This window comes from Miniopterus schreibersii, assembly GCF_964146895.1.
Source record: "Miniopterus schreibersii genome assembly, chromosome: 8".
Taxonomy (NCBI): Eukaryota; Metazoa; Chordata; class Mammalia; order Chiroptera; family Miniopteridae; genus Miniopterus; species Miniopterus schreibersii.
In genome coordinates, this window is record NC_138109.1 from 7,979,935 (window position 1) to 7,998,169 (window position 18,235).

The following is an 18,235-nucleotide window of genomic DNA, read 5'->3' on the forward strand; positions in this document are numbered from 1 at the left end:
TAGCAATATCTTCACAGATTGGAGGGCTCCCCAGGGGTGATAACAAACAGGTGCTTTACAAAGCTAGTAATATAAAAACAGACATTGGACTTGGTCTGTGGAAACATCATTGACAACCTGTTATAGAGTTGTCACATTGGGGTGATTTGGCCAGATTTGAATGTTATCTGACCACCTTGCCTACAGCAGATGCTCTGAGCCCAGCCCGTGTTGCCCAGGGTCAGATTCACCCAGGAGCAGCCTGGTCTGCCTGAATAAGAAAGGGCCGAGAAGGGTATTATCCTCCTGGTAGTCTAAGGGTCTAAATACCAAAGAATAATTACTAGAGGTGGAATCCAAAGGAAAGAAAAGGTAATTTATTATTATTCTGGGGGAGAGAGAGAGAGAGAGAGAGAAGCATGGAAATGAGAGAAAACCACTGGTTGGTTGCATCCCTCACTTGCCCGGAGCCAGGATCCAACCCTCAACCCAGGTATATATCCTGACCAGGAGTTGAAGCCACCACCCTTTGGTGCACAGAACAACACTAGAACCAACTGAGCCACACCAGCCAGGGCAAAAAAGGGAATTTTTAAACTGATCATTCATTATTCCCTATGGTACAATTTTTCACAATATACAGATTAACACATCCCCTCCATTAAGAAACTGAAATAGCACTGATGGGGTTGCTCAGTGGTTAGAGCCTCTGCCAGAGCGCCAAAGGCTCTCCTGTTTAATTCCCAGTCACCAGCACATACCTAGATTGCAGGTTCAATCCCTGAGGGGCATTGGAGGGGCAACCAATCTATGTGTATCTCTCTCCCCCTCCCCCCTCTAAGAATCAATGGAAAAAATATCTTTGGGAGAGGATTCACAAAAAAAGAAACAAAAAAAACCTTGTTCGTAATAATAATAGATTGGATGTCAGCCTAGAATTAAGGGACCACTCAGTCACACTAAGGAAAGAAAATGCCAAACTTGGATTGTTTCCTATGACAGTGATCACTCTTGCTCAGTAGGTGTCCAATAGATACTTCCTGAGGCAGTTCTTAGTAAACAGGAGCTCTCAGTACATGGATGTATCCAGGGCTACCTGCTTACCTCCCTGCCTGACACTAGTGCAGCGATTTTCAACCTTTTCCACCTCATGGCACACAGAAACTAAAATGCTACGGCATTTTAGGTATAATTTTGATGCGTTCACACCAGATGGCTATTACTGTGTTGTCATTTATTAATTGGAGGGAATTAAGGGAAAAGAGGTGAGTGCCCCTGACTAGTCAGGTATTGTGTGTTTTAAAAATTCTTGTGGCACACAGTTTGCCGTGACACAACAGTTGAAAATTGCTGCTCTGGTGAAATAGAAAACCTCATGGAGAAGGACCTTCTTTGTCTGTCCTTCCTTTCATTTCCCTTAGAAATTTCACGTTTTGGAGGAGGTGTAGAATTAGTATTTACCATCCATTCCCTAGACTCAAAAAAGGACTATAACACCAATAATTGACTCAAACTCAATAGGGTAATATGTAGCTGTGGGATGATAAATCTGATTTTCTCTGTATGATAGGCTTAGGTGTCTTCAATATATTGTTTATTTCTCAGGTATACTGCAGTGCTCCCAGGCTTCAGGGGGCAAATCCAGAATTCCATGATTAATGCGAGAGCGTAAGCCACAGTAACCAGATTCTTGGAGGTTATGATTTTTTATTTTCTGCTTTAAAAAATAAATTATACCTGCTGCTGAATGCTAATTCTCAGATGATTATAGTTACTTAGGAAAGAGGAAGAAAAAAGCCAACATTAGCACAGGTTGTGACAAGTTTAAAAATACTAAGAATACCATGGTTTCCCAGTAAGTAACTTGAGAGTGTAGTTATTTTAATTGGGTTACCAAATATAGCTTCACCTTCCTAAATCTCACTAGCTACACTACATTCATTGGGGAACATTCAGGGAAGGTTTCTGCCTCCCACTTTCATTCTATGTTTGACTGTAGGTATGAACATAACCAAGGGTTTATTTTTCCTGAAATTATTTATTTTTTTCTGGTGTTTCAGCTGTTTTTTTTTTTTAGAAAGAGGAAGGGGGAGAGAGAGAGACATCCATTTGTTGTTCCACTTAGGTATGCATTCACTGGTTGATTCTCCTATGTGCCCTGACCCACCAGGATGGAACCCGAAACCTTGGAGTATGCTCTAACCAACTGAGCATTTGACCAGGGCTTAGTATATTCTTAAGGATTTTTTTCTACCCTCAGTTTTCTGCCTTTCTCACTTCCGTTTCCAGAGGAGGAAAAAAATGAAAACTCATCAAAATATTATTTCTTTCAGTACATTGACTACTGTATTAATATATGTATGTGGATAATTTAAAATCATTAATAACTAACTTCTAAACTCCTATAGCGAGGAAAGTAACCTATGCAGAGAGGAATCAAATGCATTTCTTTGTTATGGTTCCTACAGGAAAAATAGAAAAATTAGCAACACCGTGTGCCAAACACTATAAATATTTTCACTTACAGTATCTCAAATATAATAATGCACTTAATGGATAGAGAATACGGTAACATTCCTTAGAGAAAAAAGTTTATATATACTAAGTACATTACAATCCACCCCTTAGGCAGCCCAGAATCAGAAAAAATCAGTGTCTAATAGGAAAAAAAGGCAGTCTTTTTGACTAAATGTGCTCCCAAATGTTCTCAAAGGAAAAGAAAAAATACAACAGCAGCTTTTAAAATTATCTCAGTAACCTCTTGTCCTGTTTGCCTAAAATTAGAATTTAAATATCATGGGTCAGGGCACATACAGGAGTCAACCAGTGGGTATATGGATGAGTAAAACAACAAATCAGTGTTTCTCTCCCTCTTTCTCTCAAATCAACACATAAAAATTTAAAAATAAATATAAAAGTTAAGTAGTTCAAATTTTTTAAATTAAATGGTACCATTTTTTGTTAAATTACACTATCATAAAGAAGTCATTTAGGCAAAGATGATTTTCATGATTTTAGAAAAGGTAAACTACAACTTCCATGGCTGAAGTTTAACCTTTAAATGCAAACATTTTCCCACCAACTTATTGTCTGTGTCAATTATTTTTCAATAAAACTGGAAAAAACAAAACTATTGCTTGTTTGGTGAGAGTTAACATCTTCCTCACCAGGCCAGGGTGCTGGGTGGTATCTGAAGAGTTTAAATCTCCTTAATTAACACAGTTTGCTGACTGCATCTGTCACACTGTCATGCTGCAATAAATGAATTTCTCACATTCCCATTTTGAACTCAGGAGACTGATGAGAAAAAAAAAGAAACTAAATAGCAGGCCTGGGTTAGACGGCTATTCAAAATCCCAAACAGCTGATAGGTCTAAATCTGTTCCTTTCTGTCTTACCACTTTCATTTATTGACTTATATATACACACATGGTTTCGGATACTTGCCTCCTCGGTCTGAGAGATTAATAATACAGCTTTCCCTCCAATAACTGAATTTTTAAATTTTATTTTGAACTTGTATTTTTTAATTCACAGTTTATATGTTTAGAACAGAAAGAGAAAATGCAGGCAAGCAAAAACAACAAACTTAACCACCTACAGAAAATGTTACCTTCACAATTTTTTGTAAGCATATGAACACATAACAAACTGGACCATATTATGGGTACTTGTGTTTTTCATTTGATACTATAGCATAAACATCTTTCCATTTCAATAAATATCTACATCAATCATAGCTTCACAGTAAGACTCAAACAGGATTTGCGGAAATAACCCCGTTAGGAATACACAAAACTGGACTCGGTGTTCTTAACTATAGAAACATTATTGATTTCTGAAAGATCTGATTTCTGCAAGGTGGCTGAGTTCTGACCTGAGGGACTGTAGTACTTTTCCCTACAAACATCCCACTTCCTGGCTACTCAGACTGCTCTTGTCACAAAGCCTGTGCAAGTAAGCTATTGGCCAGGCTCCTGGGCCCAGGAATGCTGTTGCCGCTGCTAATAGCTGTGTGAACAGTCCATCTATGGGCAACAAGCAGCCCGCCTGGTACCTGACTGTTTTCTTACTCAGGCCTGTGCTTCCCATGCTGAAATTTAGACCAGATACATTCTCATGGCAGGCTGATGAGAGAATCAGGAAAAGAGAAAGCCTGCAGCTCTCGTTTGAGATATGCAATAAAAACAAGATGTCTTCTGCAAAGGCTGGGTGGACTTGGCTGGAACCGTGAAATGACAGCAACTCCCGGGTGGGGGCCTCGGCTGAGACAATCCCGGGGTGGGAGGCTTCATCAGGAATGCCTTTGTGAAGCCCACAGGGCAAGGGGGTGGGAAACTATTTAATAACAAAAACTCCAGGTTTCATTTACAGAACAAGAGGGCTGGAGGTGAAATAGGGTTCTTTGCTAAAACTCAACAAAGCATACATTATCGAAAAGAAATGGTTTCCAAGTAAGGGAGTTTTTTCATAAGCTTGCGTTAAAAATGCAGCCCCTCCTGTATTGTTATCTATTGCAACCAAAATAAAACAGATTTCTCTTTCCATCACCACACAAGTGACTGACACTTCTGAATGGCCGCATTCCCTGGTTTTTAAATCTCCTGTCTGACCTTGAGCTGAACGCACTGTCCCTGGGCCCCTAGTGTTCCCTCTTGGAATACGAAAAAACTTCTATTTTTTCCGGAATTGTTTTCTGGTGCTTTAGCTCTTTGTTCAGTTTAATGGCATACTCTCAAAAATTTCTCCTACCCTGTTTTCTGCCCTCCCCACGTCCATGGCCAGGAAAGGAGGTGAGGAGGCCCAGGTGTCCAGGGGCACCAAACTCAGAGCAGGCCTGCCCCCTTCGGAGGGCAGCTCTGGAGCCTGAGTCTATGAATCGGAAAATGAAACTGTGCCTTGTATACCGACGAAAGTTAATGACCGAGTTAGTCAAGTTTTAAACTACTGCAGGAACACAGTGGAGCGAATTCCTGGCATCTGGCCCTGTATCACTTATAAATGAGCCAAGAAAAAGTAGTCACCTAAAAACCTTATAGTTGTTCATGCTTTGGTCCTGAATTGTAAAGATCCTGTTGTTCGAAATTTTTCCTGTGATATGGTTAACAAGCAAACCTTAAAACTAGTGAAATTTAAAAAAAAAAAAAAAAGGCCCTTGTACAGAGCAGCCCTGGGGCTCCGGGGTGGACGCAGTTGGGAAGTCTGGCGCGAAAGGGGTGACTACGGTTTCGGGCGCCACGCTCGCACCCACCGGGTTTTGTTCAGCAGCTGGGCCTGGGTGGGTCGTGGGTAGGCTCCAGAGGCTCCCGATCCAGGCGCGGGGCAGGGCCGCCCCTCGGAGAGAACACTTGTCACCAGCCGTCCCAGCCCAGGAGTCGGCTGGAGGCGGCAGAAAGCCCCGGAAGGGCGGAGAGAGGGAGCGGGCGCTGGCGGCGGTGACTCAGCCGGGAGCGCGGGGGCGGGCGCGCGCGAGGGGAGGTGAGCCAGAGCGCTGAGCCCCGCGTCGGCGCCGGGCCCGAAGGGGTTAAGTGGGCGGAGCCGGCGGAGCCCCGCCCCCCACCCGGGCCGGACCCGGGACGCCCCTGTACCGGGCCGTATTTATAGCGGCTGCGCCGAGCGCGCCGCGTCTCTCCCGCTGGCCCCGGCCGCGGCCTTCCCTGTAGTGCGCGCCCCGGCCCCGCGCCCCCCGGCAAAGGCGCCATGGAGCGGCCGGCGCCCCTGGCCGTGCTGCCCTTCTCGGACCCCGCGCACGCGCTGAGCCTGCTGCGCGGCCTGAGCCAGCTCCGCGCCGAGCGCAAGTTCCTGGACGTGACCCTGGAGGCGGCGGGCGGGCGCGACTTCCCAGCGCACCGCGCAGTGCTGGCGGCCGCCAGCCCCTACTTCCGCGCCATGTTCGCCGGACAGCTGCGCGAGAGCCGCGCCGAGCGGGTGCGCCTGCACGGCGTGCCACCAGACATGCTGCAGTTGCTGCTCGACTTTAGCTACACGGGCCGTGTGGCTGTGAGCGGCGACAACGCCGAGCCGCTGCTGCGCGCCGCCGACCTGCTGCAGTTCCCGGCGGTGAAGGAGGCGTGCGGCGCCTTCCTGCAGCAGCAGCTCGACCTGGCCAACTGCCTGGACATGCAGGACTTCGCCGAGGCCTTCAGCTGCTCGGGGCTGGCGAACGCGGCGCAGCGCTTCATCCTGCGCCACGTGGGCGAGTTGGGCGCCGAGCAGCTGGAGCGGCTGCCGCTAGCGCGCCTGCTGCGCTACCTGCGCGACGACGGGCTGTGCGTGCCCAAGGAGGAGGCCGCCTACCAGCTGGCGCTGCGCTGGGTGCGCGCCGATCCCCCGCGCCGCGCCGCGCACTGGCCGCAGCTGCTCGAGGCTGTGCGCCTACCCTTCGTGCGCCGCTTCTACCTGCTGGCGCACGTCGAGGCTGAGCCGCTGGTGGCCCGCTGCCCTCCCTGCCTGCGCCTGCTACGCGAGGCGCGGGACTTCCAGGCGGCGCGCTACGACCGCCACGACCGCGGGCCCTGTCCCCGCATGCGTCCGCGTCCTTCCACCGGCCTCGCAGAGATCCTCGTGCTCGTGGGCGGCTGCGACCAGGACTGCGACGAGTTGGTTACTGTCGACTGCTACAACCCGCAGACGGGCCAGTGGCGCTACTTGGCTGAGTTTCCAGACCACCTGGGCGGAGGCTACAGCATTGTCGCGCTTGGCAACGACATCTACGTGACGGGTGAGTGGGCTGATTAGGAGGACTCTGAACCGGCCAATCCCCCCCAAGGCGGGGGTCTCTGGGGTTGGCCTCCTGCACCCCTGCGGGAGCATGCCTACCTTACCGAGAAACCCACAGAACCAGGAGCTCGGAACCAAACCTGAGTGCAGACGGTCACGTCTTCCTCTCAAGCCGGCCAGTGGGTACGGTTCTTTTTCTAGGTCGATACTTTCGACCTAGAAGAAGAGCCTCTTGTGTGAGCGGGGACAAATAGCTGCTTGTGGGTTTCTTAGCCGCGCTGCGGGGCCTGCCTGGGTAGCCCACTCTTTTCCCGGGAGGTGCCACTCTCCCTCCCTACTTGGTTGGAAGATACTGGGGCATTCACAAGGCACAATGAGTTCTTTCTTTTTATTACTAAGCGATCCAGGGACAGGCCTGGGGCTGACGCCCTGTGACACATCCATTCTCCCCTCCTGGAGATTTCTCCCAACCGAGCCACCAGGCCTCCTGCTGCCAGCATTTTGTCACTGGTGACTAGGTTCCCTTGGGCTTACACCTGGGCTGTGAGCTGTGTCACATGACGTTTAGGCTGCTGTCTGCCTAACGACTGTAAACATAGTCACATGCTAAGAGGTTTTCTTCCAGTTACTTGGCTCAAACCCCAAAACACTGCCGAGTCATGCTGGGCGGGTCCCAGCCCGCCCCAGTTCTGGGCTTCTCCCACATTTTTTATTAAGGATAAACCTTGGCTCAAACTGGAGGCTACCTCCTTCCATGGAGTGAGGAGGGGCGGTCTCTGTGAGGGCTATATAAGGAAAGAAGCGGACTGAGTGTGCATTGGAACCCTGCTGAGGGCTGTTATCAGGTAGTGAGGCTCTGGGCTGGGCCCCAGCATGGCACATTAGGGAGAAAGCCAGGTCTGAGACTTGCTCCAGTGTTCCTGTGGGGCTCTGAGCTGACAAGTGGGAGGCATCCCAGCCTAAGGACACCCTCCACTGCCACGCCACAGCTTCCTTGGCCTGCAGCTCCAGGTCCTGCCTCTGCTGGTATCTCCCAGAATCAGCCCCTTTGCAGTCTGAGGTTGGCCCTGTGTTTGGGAACCATGCCCTGTCCTCCCCCCCCCCCCCCAAAGTCTGGCCAGGGAACTCCCTCCCCAAAGTGGTCAGACTGGCCCCAACTTTGCACACCCTTCCATAAATGTCTGAGCTGAGCAGCTAATCCTTTGGGTTTAGACAGGTGGCTGGGCCATTCCAAACAGCTGTCTGTAGGGAATTTCACAGGGGAGAGAAAGCAGCCTCAGCTGCCTTAGGCTCAGTTCTCCTGTAGAAGGAAGAAGGCCTGCAGATGGGACTTTACCCAACTTGTTTTCTCCTTTTAAAAAACTCAGGGCCATGAGACGGATAGAATGTCATGTCTGCTCTGCCTGTGGCGCCAGCGTCGGGGGGTAGGGAATGCAGCCCCTGGGGTTCTGGGGTTCCTTCAAGCTGTGGTAAATCAAAGTCCCGGGTAGACTCGTTTAATTCATGATTACAGTCAGCACCATTAGGCTTTGATTTTTGCTTATTTAGTTCTTTTTTGAAATATAGACAGAAGAGTATACAGGAGAACAGTTTATTCTTGTATTATTAGTTATTGTATTAGAAAGTGCATACGAGTTTTTCCAGACAAAACGCGTCGGTAACTTGCGCCCAGATCAGGAAACAGAGCCCAGAAGTCCTCTCAGGGCATTATGTTCTGTGTTGGATCTCTTGCTTGCTGTGTGAAGTAGATTTTTTCCTCAGCTTTTCCTGGCACAGCCTTGGTTAGGGGATGGCCAGGAAGCCTAGACTTTGGTGAACAAGTCTCTGTGCATCCCACTCACGTGCTTTGGTCCCCGGGAGAACTGACTCTCAGACCTGATGCCCTGGTCCAGTTGAGGTGTTTGATGTGCATGTGGGGTCCAGGCCGAGGTTGCCATTTACTTAGAATTGTGGCCCCAGGGCCTTTGCTTGGCCCGCAGAGATTTGGTGGTGTTTTTGTGGCATGAAGCTCAGCTGTCCTCATGGGCAGTGGGCAGTGGTTAGCATCTGTATTGCCTTAACCCCAGCATGGGCCCCTGGCCTGGGCATTGGTGAGGGAGGACCTGTGTTTACATCGAATCACAGGGAGGTTCATTCCTCCCCTGGAAACGCCCTCTAGCAAGCTCAGGAAGGCGTAGGTGGGTGACTCACCCGGAGCCAGCAAGGACTGACGTGCCTGCTGTGCGTGTCCCGGCAGGTGGGTCCGATGGCTCCAGGCTGTACGACTGCGTGTGGAGGTACAACTCGAGTGTGAACGAGTGGACAGAGGTGGCACCCATGCTGAAGGCCCGGGAGTACCACAGCTCCTCTGTGCTGGACGGGCTGCTGTATGTGGTGGCCGCGGACAGCACGGAGCGCTACGACCACGCCACTGACTCCTGGGAGGCCCTGCAGCCCATGACCTACCCCATGGACAACTGCTCCACCACGGCGTGCCGCGGCCGGCTGTATGCCATCGGCTCCCTGGCGGGCAAGGAGACCATGGTGATGCAGTGCTACGACCCAGACACGGACCTGTGGTCGCTGGTGGACTGTGGCCAGCTCCCGCCCTGGTCATTTGCCCCCAAGACAGTGACTCTCAATGGACTCATGTATTTTATCAGGTGAGTCTCCAGGGGCTGAGGTCACTCCTTGCATGATCTTCCAGCCCCGTGCTAAGCCGATCACCCATGTTCTCCCCATCACACAGACAAGGCCAGGCTGGGATCCAAGGCTGAATTTTTCTGACCTGCAGCCTCTGTTCTGTTTCTTACAGCGGTTTCTGTGGGCTTCTAGGTTTTCTTAATCAAAGGATTCTGAGTGTGGTGGAGTTACGTCCTTTCAGAGAACTTTCCTAGATAGATGCTAAATAAAATGAGTCCCTTTAGCTGGCTTCCACCTGGAGGACCGTAAGGCCCTGGCTGTTTGCACATGACCTTTATGAAAAAGGACCCTCTCTGGCCTGGCTGGTTTGGCTAAGTGGTTAGAGTGTCAGCCTGTGGACTGAAGGGTCCCAGGTTTGATTCCAGCCAAGGACATGTACCTCAGTCACAGACTCAGTCCCACCCAGCACGAGTAGGAAGCAACCAATCGATGTGTCTCTCTCACATCCATGTTTCTCTCTCTCTCTCCCCCTCCTACGCTCTCCAAAAAGCAAAGGAAAAGATATCCTCAGGTGAGGATTTAAAGAAAAAGGATCCTGTCCTATCTAAGAGGGATTCTGAACCTTAAAAAAACCAGAGGAGAGCTTTTTGGACACTCAGTTTTTTGGGGAAGGTGTGGTCTTAACAGAGGGATCCTTTGCTCACCTGGCAGTGTCCACTACACTCAGGCAGGGGCAAGAGGCCAGGTGGCTGGATCGGCCCCACCCCCTCTGTTTAAAGCAGCACGTGCATGTCCAGTGTGTTTCTGCCAGTTCTGCCCATCCCTTCCTGCCTGGCCTGGCCTGGCCAGGGAGAGTCCGAGACTGCTGTCTAATGAATACTGTTGTCCAAGAATCCCACAGCCACTTTGGACCAGGGAGGGAGCTGGTACTGAGCAGGCCCTGAAGCTACCTGTGGGAATGACCACAGTAGACAGCACATGCCGAGCACTGTGTTGCCTGCTTCCTGGGCATTTTCATGGTTGACCTCCATGATGAGATGGGCACTACTGTTGTCCCCGTTTCACAGATGGCAAAACAGGCCTAGAGGGGTAGGGGGACTTACAACCACAAGCTTTAAGTAGTGGTACAAGGTTTGAACTGTGGACATCTAACCCAGTTCCCAGTGTGGTGTCACCACATCATGGCAGCCATTGGGTCACTGTGCGTCTGCAGGTCTTAATGACTACATGCTGCCTCCTGAAGGGCCAGTGGGCATCTGGGAGCCAGGAGCCCGTGCCAGATGTGCACAGCTTCTGTGTGTGTTGTGTACCTGCTGTTCCCCTCCCTGGCCTGGAGCCTTCCTGAAGTTATGGACCAGATGGAAAGGGGAAGGTATGAGCAGCGCTCCCCTCTGTCCCCTTTTGGTCTGGGGCTTTGAATTGGGAGCCTCAGAAGCCTTCCCCTACCCCCAACCACCTGAGCTGCCACTCCTCTCTCCTTCCCAAGCTCAAGGCTCCTTTCCAGGCTTTCTGGTGAACACATTCAGACAGAGGTGGCATTGCTTGCTAATGTCCAAGGGGCCAGGCATCACTTTATATGCCAGGAACCTGCGGTCTGCTCTGAGAAAGCCCTGGAGTCTCAGCCAGTTCCTGGTCCTGTTATAAACATCACCTGACCCTTCACCCAGCTCTTCTTCCCCTCATTCGGGGTAGATGTCTTCAAAGAAGGGGGTGGAGACAGCTATAAATACAGCTTATCAGAGTGCCAGCCCCTTGGCCTTCTCTCCAGGCTGAGTGCCTTTGAGAATGTCCTCCCACCCTGTAGTCCTAGAGCAAGGTGGGTCCAAGGGCCAGTCCTAAGTCCCCTATGCTTTCCTCCTCTTGGTGTCAGTAACTTGTAAGTACTGAACCCCCCCACGTGGAAGCATTAGGGTGCTCCCCCTCACCCACTGTTAGCCTTTGTAAGGGTTTACCTAAGCTGTGGGAGGCCAGGGAAGGCTGGCTCAGCTGCCCCTCCCCCAGCCTGGTCGAGAGTGAGTGGTCTGTGAGTGGTTGGGAAAGGAAGCCTGTTTGTCCTCAGGCGACTAGTGGAGGCCCAGCCTTGACCCACCTGAGTGCAGGCAATGCCTGGGCTAATGCACTTGGATGTTTGTCCCAGAGCCACCCTGTTCATGCCCTTTGGTGCCTCATGAGCCACACAACTCTCTGCTCAGAATACTACCTATGTGGCAACTCCTGTTGGGAAGGTGTCTTCCCAGGGAGGCAGCTAGAGCAGTGTAGGGGGCCCCATCCCATCACTGCTCCTGTCCTGGGCTCTGAGCGGTGACCGGTTGCTCCCTCCTTCCCCAGCCACGTCCACCTTGCTCCCCATTTACGAGGCTCCTTGGCTGGGGGCCCTGCAGAGGAAGGGGCTGGCAACACTGTCCAGTCTGCTCCCATGTGGCTGCAGCGTGTCTGTCTCTGCTTGGGGCGGCCCACTGGGTTCCAGTATTAATTATCATCACATGGGCCACAAAGTAAGACTGGCTTTTTTTTTTTTTTTTTTTAATAAGGGATTGGACACAAGGATTTTTTTTTTTTTAAATGTATCTTTATTGATTTCATAGAGAGGAAAGGAGAGGGAGAGAGAGAGAGAAACATAAATGAGAGAGTCACTGATCGGCTGCCTCCTGCAGGCCCCTGACTGGGGACCAAGCCCGCAACCCGGGCATGTGCCCTGACTGGGAATCAAACCCCAGTTGCCTGGATCCTGGGTCGACGCTCAACCACTGAGCCACGCCTGGCCAGGCAAGACTGGCTTTCACATTTTGAAGTAATTTGATGGGGAAAATCAAAGCAAGAGTACCATTTTATAATGTGAAAAGTTGTGTGAAATTTCGGATTTCTGTGATGCATAAATGAGGCTTGATTGGTATGCAGCCAGCCCCTTTGTTTACAGATGCCCGTGGTTGCTTTTCGTGCTAGTGCGGGGCCTAAAATATTTACTGTCTGGCCCTCCCGCTGTGTCTGGCCTGCAGTCATTACTTCTACTATTCTAGGGGGAGTATCTTTGCTTTTCAAGGCTGTGCCTTGGAGCCTTTTATTGCAGGGGTCAGGAGCATGTCAGACAGGTTGACCCCAAAGGGAAGGGTAGCATGCAGAGGCGTCTTCCTTCCTGTAGCCTTGGTTACCCTGCTGGGTGCTGAGGATGAAGCAGTGAACAGGATGAGATCGGGAGCTGACCGTGGAGGCGAGGATTGGTCCAATCCAGGGCACATGGGGGTATGTGATGGGGCGGGGAACGCCTGGTCGGCCACAGAAGACTGTCCTGAAGCGGTGGCATAAGTCCAACTCAGAAGGATGAGTAGGAGACAGATGGGAAGAACCTTGATAAGTTCAAGATCTGAAGCTGGGGTGGCTGCAGCGAGGGGAGGGGCAGCGTGTTGGTGCTGGGTGGTGGGGAAAGGTTTAAGCACCTGAGGGTGTGACCTTTGGGTTTAGGAAGCAAGGCTGGGTCCTAGCCTTGGAATGCAGGCAGAGATAGGTGTGGAGCCTGAAATCGGGGTTAAGGCCCCACTAGCCAGTGGGCACCAAAGAAGTCCCCAAAGGTGAGGGGCTTGGAGATCCCTCCTCTCTAGTCCTTCACACCCAGGGGTACTTCCTCCTCTCTCTGATCCACTCTCTCCCTCCTTCCCTCCACAGAGACGACTCTGCCGAGGTAGATGTGTATAACCCCACGAAGAATGAATGGGACAAGATCCCGCCTATGAATCAAGTAAGTTTGCCTGCGTTGGAAGCACAGGCTGCCATGAAGCAGAGAGCATACTGGGGAAGAGTGTTCCACCGGGATAGCACGTGCAAAGGCCCTGGGGCAAGGCATGCCCGGTATGTTCCTAGAACAAGCTCTCAGTTCAGTGTGGCTGGTGCAGAGCGAACAAACCGACAACAGAGGGGACAAAGTCAGACAGGAGGTCTTTGGGTGCTGACGACCTTGGTAATATTTATTGAGTACCTGCTGTGTGCTCTGGTCAGGGCACCTACACTTCTCGTGTTGTCTGGTTGGGTTCTCACCTTCTCTCTGCTCTTTGAGAAGTGAGGTGCTGAGCCTGATAGTGGCACGGAGCCAGGAAGCTGGGGCAGCATTTGGCCACACAGTCAAATCTCCTCAGACCCAGATACAGCTACATCCGCCTGCACCTTTTCTGTCTTCCTTAAAATTTCCAAACCTCTCATGATATCTCCACATGGCAAATGTCGCAAGTTACAACGTCATAGCTTAACATCTTTACCCTTAAGAAATGTAACTTCATGTTTTTCCCCAAAATGAGCTATACATACTCATTATAGCAAATGTGAGAGAGATGGGATAGTCTAGCCTTAGGGCTCAGAGCCCAGTCTTTGGGTCAAGTCCCAGCTCTGCGACTGTCAGTCACAGAGGTTCAGTTTTCCCATCTGAAAGGTGGGGAGATCAGGTATACCTGCTTTAGGGGCCAGTGCTGCTCACAGGGAGACTTGGTGCCTCTGTAGCCCCCTGACCACTACAGGGACTGGGCGTGGAGCCCGTTTTCCTAGGTGGGATATAGGAAGGGCATTGGCCTGTCCTGGGAGGTGTGCAGAGGACCATTCCCAGCATCCCTTTCAGAAGTGTCGAGGCTGCCCCTCGTAAGGGTCCTAGGCACCGCCTCCATGGAGAGGGACTGCGGGAGCTCTGCCGTGCCTTGGCTGCTGGCCTCCACTCACTTGTCCCCCTTGGCCCACAGGTGCACGTGGGAGGCAGCCTGGCCGTCCTTGGAGGGAAGCTCTACGTCTCAGGAGGGTACGACAACACGTTTGAACTCTCGGATGTGGTAGAGGCCTACGACCCTGAGACGCGGGCGTGGAGCGTGGTGGGACGGCTCCCAGAACCAACCTTCTGGCACGGCAGCGTTAGCATCTTCCGCCAGTTCATGCCCCAGACGCCCTTAGGTGGACGTGGCTTTGAGCTAGACAGTAGTACCAGTGACATGGACGTGGGCCAGCCCCGGCCGCCGCAGAACCCCCACGAGCTGCACTAGCCCCGGCCTGGCCCAGGGAGGGCCTCAATGCAGGTAACCCAGCACCTCGGGGTGGCAGCCCCCTCCTTCGTGCCTGAGGACAGGATGGGCTCACCAGGTGGAACATGTGCTCTTGGGATGCTGAGCCAGCCTCAGGAGCCGGCGCCTGGATCATCCTGTGCATCTAGAAACTGAGTCACAGCTGCTGGGGCCAAAGCTGGTTGTGAATGGCCCTCCCTTGGTCCAGGAAGAGCTGCCTCCCTACTGGCACATGTCTCTGGCTCCAACAGGTCACCACCTCCTGCAGGCCCCATCTCCTCCCACTGACTTGCTCCCACCAGCTGCACCCACTTCTGAGGTATGAGTGGAGGGGGACAGGTCCTCCCATAGAGAGTCTGAGAGTGGCCTAGGTCTGCCTTTCCGCAGACCCTGCTGCCCGGAGCATTGGGAATCAGGCAGACGATGGCTGCAGTGGGGTCCCAAACTCCACATCCAGTGCTGGACATCCCAGCCGGCTGTCTCCCCAGATGAAGGGGGCTGCACACACCAAAAAAACCCTCACAGGCGGGCCTCCAGCCAGTTAGCCCAGACCCAGGGGCACAGGGTGGTGGGACTGGTATGGCCTTGAAGGAGGCCCAGAGGGACCTGCTGAGTGTTTGCTGTCTCTGGTGGACCTGGGCTGAGGCGGACGGTTGGTGTCTGTCTACCCCCCCACCAGCTCATATGTCATCATTGTCCCCACCTTCCACCCCAGCTCAGAGACCTCTCTGGGTTTGTCCCCGATGCAAGGGAGGGGTAAAAGCCTGCGGGTGCAAGGTCGCAGCTCCTTACTGGGAGGCCCGGAGAGCTTGTCTTTGAAGTCCAGCCAGGCAGACAGCTGCAGGCGCCCTTGCCCTCACCAGCCTGTGGTCAAGAGTCCTGCTACTTCTAAAGCAAGCCCCGGGCAGTGTGGCTTCGTGGTTGGCTGCAAGGTTGAAATGCAGTTTGGCCTTTCCTTAGAAGGAGGCAGTCCTGACAAGGGGGCTCAGTGTCATTCGCGATCTGTTACAGGGCCTCAGCAGAGCTTTCTGCAGGGTGGGGTGGGGCAGGGCTCCAAGGGGGTGGAACCCCACAGCTCAGGGGCCCATTTTCTCTGGGAGTGTGAGCATTTTCATGAGTTGGGTGGTCTTGTCCCCTCAAGGTCCCCAGCATAGCTTTGCTTGAATTTGTCTTCCTTCGGAGAGGGGGTGTTCGCATTTTCCTCGTTAGTGAAATTGAAAGTAACTCTTCACCGAGCGGCCTTTCCCAGTGAACTGACATGGAGGTGTGTTCTCACCAGAAGGTGGTGGTAACGTCGCTTCACAAATGCCACTTAAATCCCTTTCATTGGCCAGGTGGCCGTGGTTTTGGGGAGGAAGCCTTGTGGCCTTCAGGGCTTCCGGCTGGGCCCTCCTGTGTGTGGTGTCGTTGTTTTGGGTGAGACATTGTGTCCTGGACACTCTGCTGGAGTGGCTATAGCTCATAGCCAGCCCTTTCCATCCCCTCGGGCTTGTCTCCACTGTGCACCAGGCACTGTGGGGGGACATGTGGAGGTCTGCCTGGTCCTGGGCTCCTGGATGCCTCAGGGACGTGCTCCTGGCTCCTTAGGGGTCAGCCCCCTGCGCTGTTGCTTTCTGCCCCAGGTCTTTGCAGGGGGCAGTGCTCAGCCCTCTGCTTCTGTGGGCACCCTCCCCCGGGTCTCTGCCTTCACTCTTCCTAGTCTGAGCGGTCTCCCTGGGTGTGTTGGGTCTCATCTGCCCCGAGTGGTCTCAGCCCTCTGCTCCCTGTCCACATCCGTCACGTCACCTCCCAGGGCCTGCTGTGGCCTTTTTCTGGCCCATCTGCCTGTCTGGCAGGCCTTTCCCACCCAGGTTGTGTGTGTTCTGGGTGGCTGTCTTTGGTTTCTTTGCAGGCAGAGACTACCCGGGCATGATGGCTTGTGACCTGTTCGTGGCAGCGGGACAGCAGGCAGGGCTGGCTGCACGGGATTGATTTAGCCCTGATTATACACCAGGCACCGAGCTCAGTGCCAGCAAGACTATGCCCTGCTTGGTTAGTGTGGGGACTTGCCACACAGGTAGATGTAACTGCTGTGACAGGTCATCTGGGGGCCTCCCAGAGGAAGGATGGAGGCCTTGGTCTACAGTCTCACAGACTCCTGGCACCCTTCCTCAGGGCTGTCTCCAGAGGGAGGGCCTTTCGGCAGCCAAGAAGGTGTGACATTCTGTGAATGGTGGGCATGTGCTGTGGTCACTGAGCTCTCCCCTCCTCCTCCTCCAGGCAGGCGTGGCTGTGGCCCTGTCAAGGTCAGAGATTTTCCCTGGGCTGTAAGGTGTCATGTAAAGCTTTATTGTTGAGACAGGGTTGCAAACGCTTTTCCTTGCAAAACCAGCCTTTTTGGCCTTCCGTTTAGAAGCTCCTATGTGGCCCAGTGTACTAGGGGCCCAGTGTACCAGGTTTCTGATCTTTCTCTTGGTACTTCACTGGCACTGGCCATCGTGGGACTGACCACACCACTGTCTGCTGGCGGCCCAGATGGTTGGTTTGGTGGGGCCAGTGAAGGAGAGGTTGCGTCCTCCAGGTCTCTACCCCCTAGACTGTCTTTGGTTTAAAAGACTAAGAATGGGAAGGGGAGGCAGCAGCCTCAGCGAACAGATAGTCCCTCCCGACCCCAGCTGGGGGGCCAGGATCAGGGACAAGCCTTCAGAAGTGTCTGCTCCCTGCCTCCTGGCTCCCCCGGCACGGGTTCTAGGCTGTGAAGCCCCCACCTCTTGGAGATGTCCGTACACTGACTTGGGGACAGGGGGTTGGGCCAACTAGGGATGGGGCTGTCTCTGTGTGTTGATTGCACACCCCTTTATCAGTCTACAAGACAAATTAAGTTATGAGAATTCATGATAGTATTTAATGCTGATCTACGACATATTCTATATTTATGACTTCAAACACCCCCCTCCAGCGTCCAGCACCCAGAGGGTGGGGCAGGTTTGTGTATTTGTCTGTTTTATGGGCTTACATGTCCAGAGTCATGTAAGGTTTTAGGATGCCTTCAATACGTACTTTTTGAAATAAAAATGTTTCCTATACACTTGGTGCCATTGCCTTTATCCTGCTGCAGCTGCGTCGTGAAACCTTGGAGCTGAGGCCAAACGTGTGGGGCTGTCCCTGTGCCAGCTGCAGGGCAGTGTGTGGAATGCCCAGGGCTCCTGCTAATGGCCCTGGGGGCAAAGTTTTTCAGGCCCTTTCTCATCTTTAATTATTACAAGGCATGAAGTGGAAGAAAGAGGCCAAGCCTGAGATGTGGAACACAGGTGGTTTTGTCCAGGCCTCACTTGCTCCAAAGCTGCTTCCAGCCTCCCTACCTGTTGGCACTCCAGCCCTTGCCTCTCCCCCGCAGTCCCTCCTGATCCTGTCTCTGCAGTGGGTGAACTGCCGGCCTGAGTGGGGGTTGAACACCTTCAACTAAAGGAGACCAGAAAGGAGATTGATTCCTGGGGCCGTGAAGCTCAGAAATGCTCCTCACATTTGCAGAAAAGCAGGCCCTTCTGAACCCAGGAAAGAGGCCAGTGCCTGTGCTGGGAAGGAAGCATTTTGAGGCCAGTATGCCTTTTTAATACTCTTGCCAAACATCTCCAAAGCAGCTCATAACCTGGGTGTGTCACCACACTTGAACTCATTACATCTGAGCTCCCCAGGGGTCAAGGGAAAGATGGCTAGGTGGGTTCTGGTTTGAAATGGAAGATGGTGTTCCTCCTCAAACTCCAGGAGAAAGTTAGCATGTAGCATGGGGCTGGTGTTTCAGGAACCCTCCAGTAGTAACGGGTCTTAAGTATGGCCTGACTCAGGCTCTTGGGGTCATGACCATCACTACCATGTGCAAAAAAAGCAGCACCTCCCTCTGCATG

The 18,235-nt window shown here is 52.4% G+C and overlaps 1 protein-coding gene across 1 annotated transcript; it reads left to right on the plus strand.

Annotated features, from left to right (window-relative positions):
• The first annotated feature begins 5,585 nt into the window (after positions 1-5,585).
• KLHL21 (kelch like family member 21) lies at positions 5,586-17,416 on the plus strand. Its single transcript, XM_081145125.1, has 4 exons — positions 5,586-6,700; positions 8,936-9,341; positions 12,982-13,054; positions 14,040-17,416. The coding sequence occupies exons 1-4, from the start codon at positions 5,680-5,682 to the stop codon at positions 14,331-14,333; spliced, it is 1,794 nt and encodes a 597-aa protein (XP_081001251.1). The 5' UTR covers positions 5,586-5,679; the 3' UTR covers positions 14,334-17,416.
• The last annotated feature ends 819 nt before the right edge of the window (positions 17,417-18,235 follow it).

Coding starts and splice junctions, on each gene's coding strand:
- KLHL21 (XM_081145125.1), top strand. CDS start 5,680: ATGGAGCGGCCGGCGCCCCTGGCCGTGCTGCCCTTCTCGGACCCCGCG. Junction 9,342..12,981: donor GGACTCATGTATTTTATCAG/GTGAGTCTCCAG, acceptor TTCCCTCCACAG/AGACGACTCTGCCGAGGTAG. Junction 13,055..14,039: donor AGATCCCGCCTATGAATCAA/GTAAGTTTGCCT, acceptor CTTGGCCCACAG/GTGCACGTGGGAGGCAGCCT.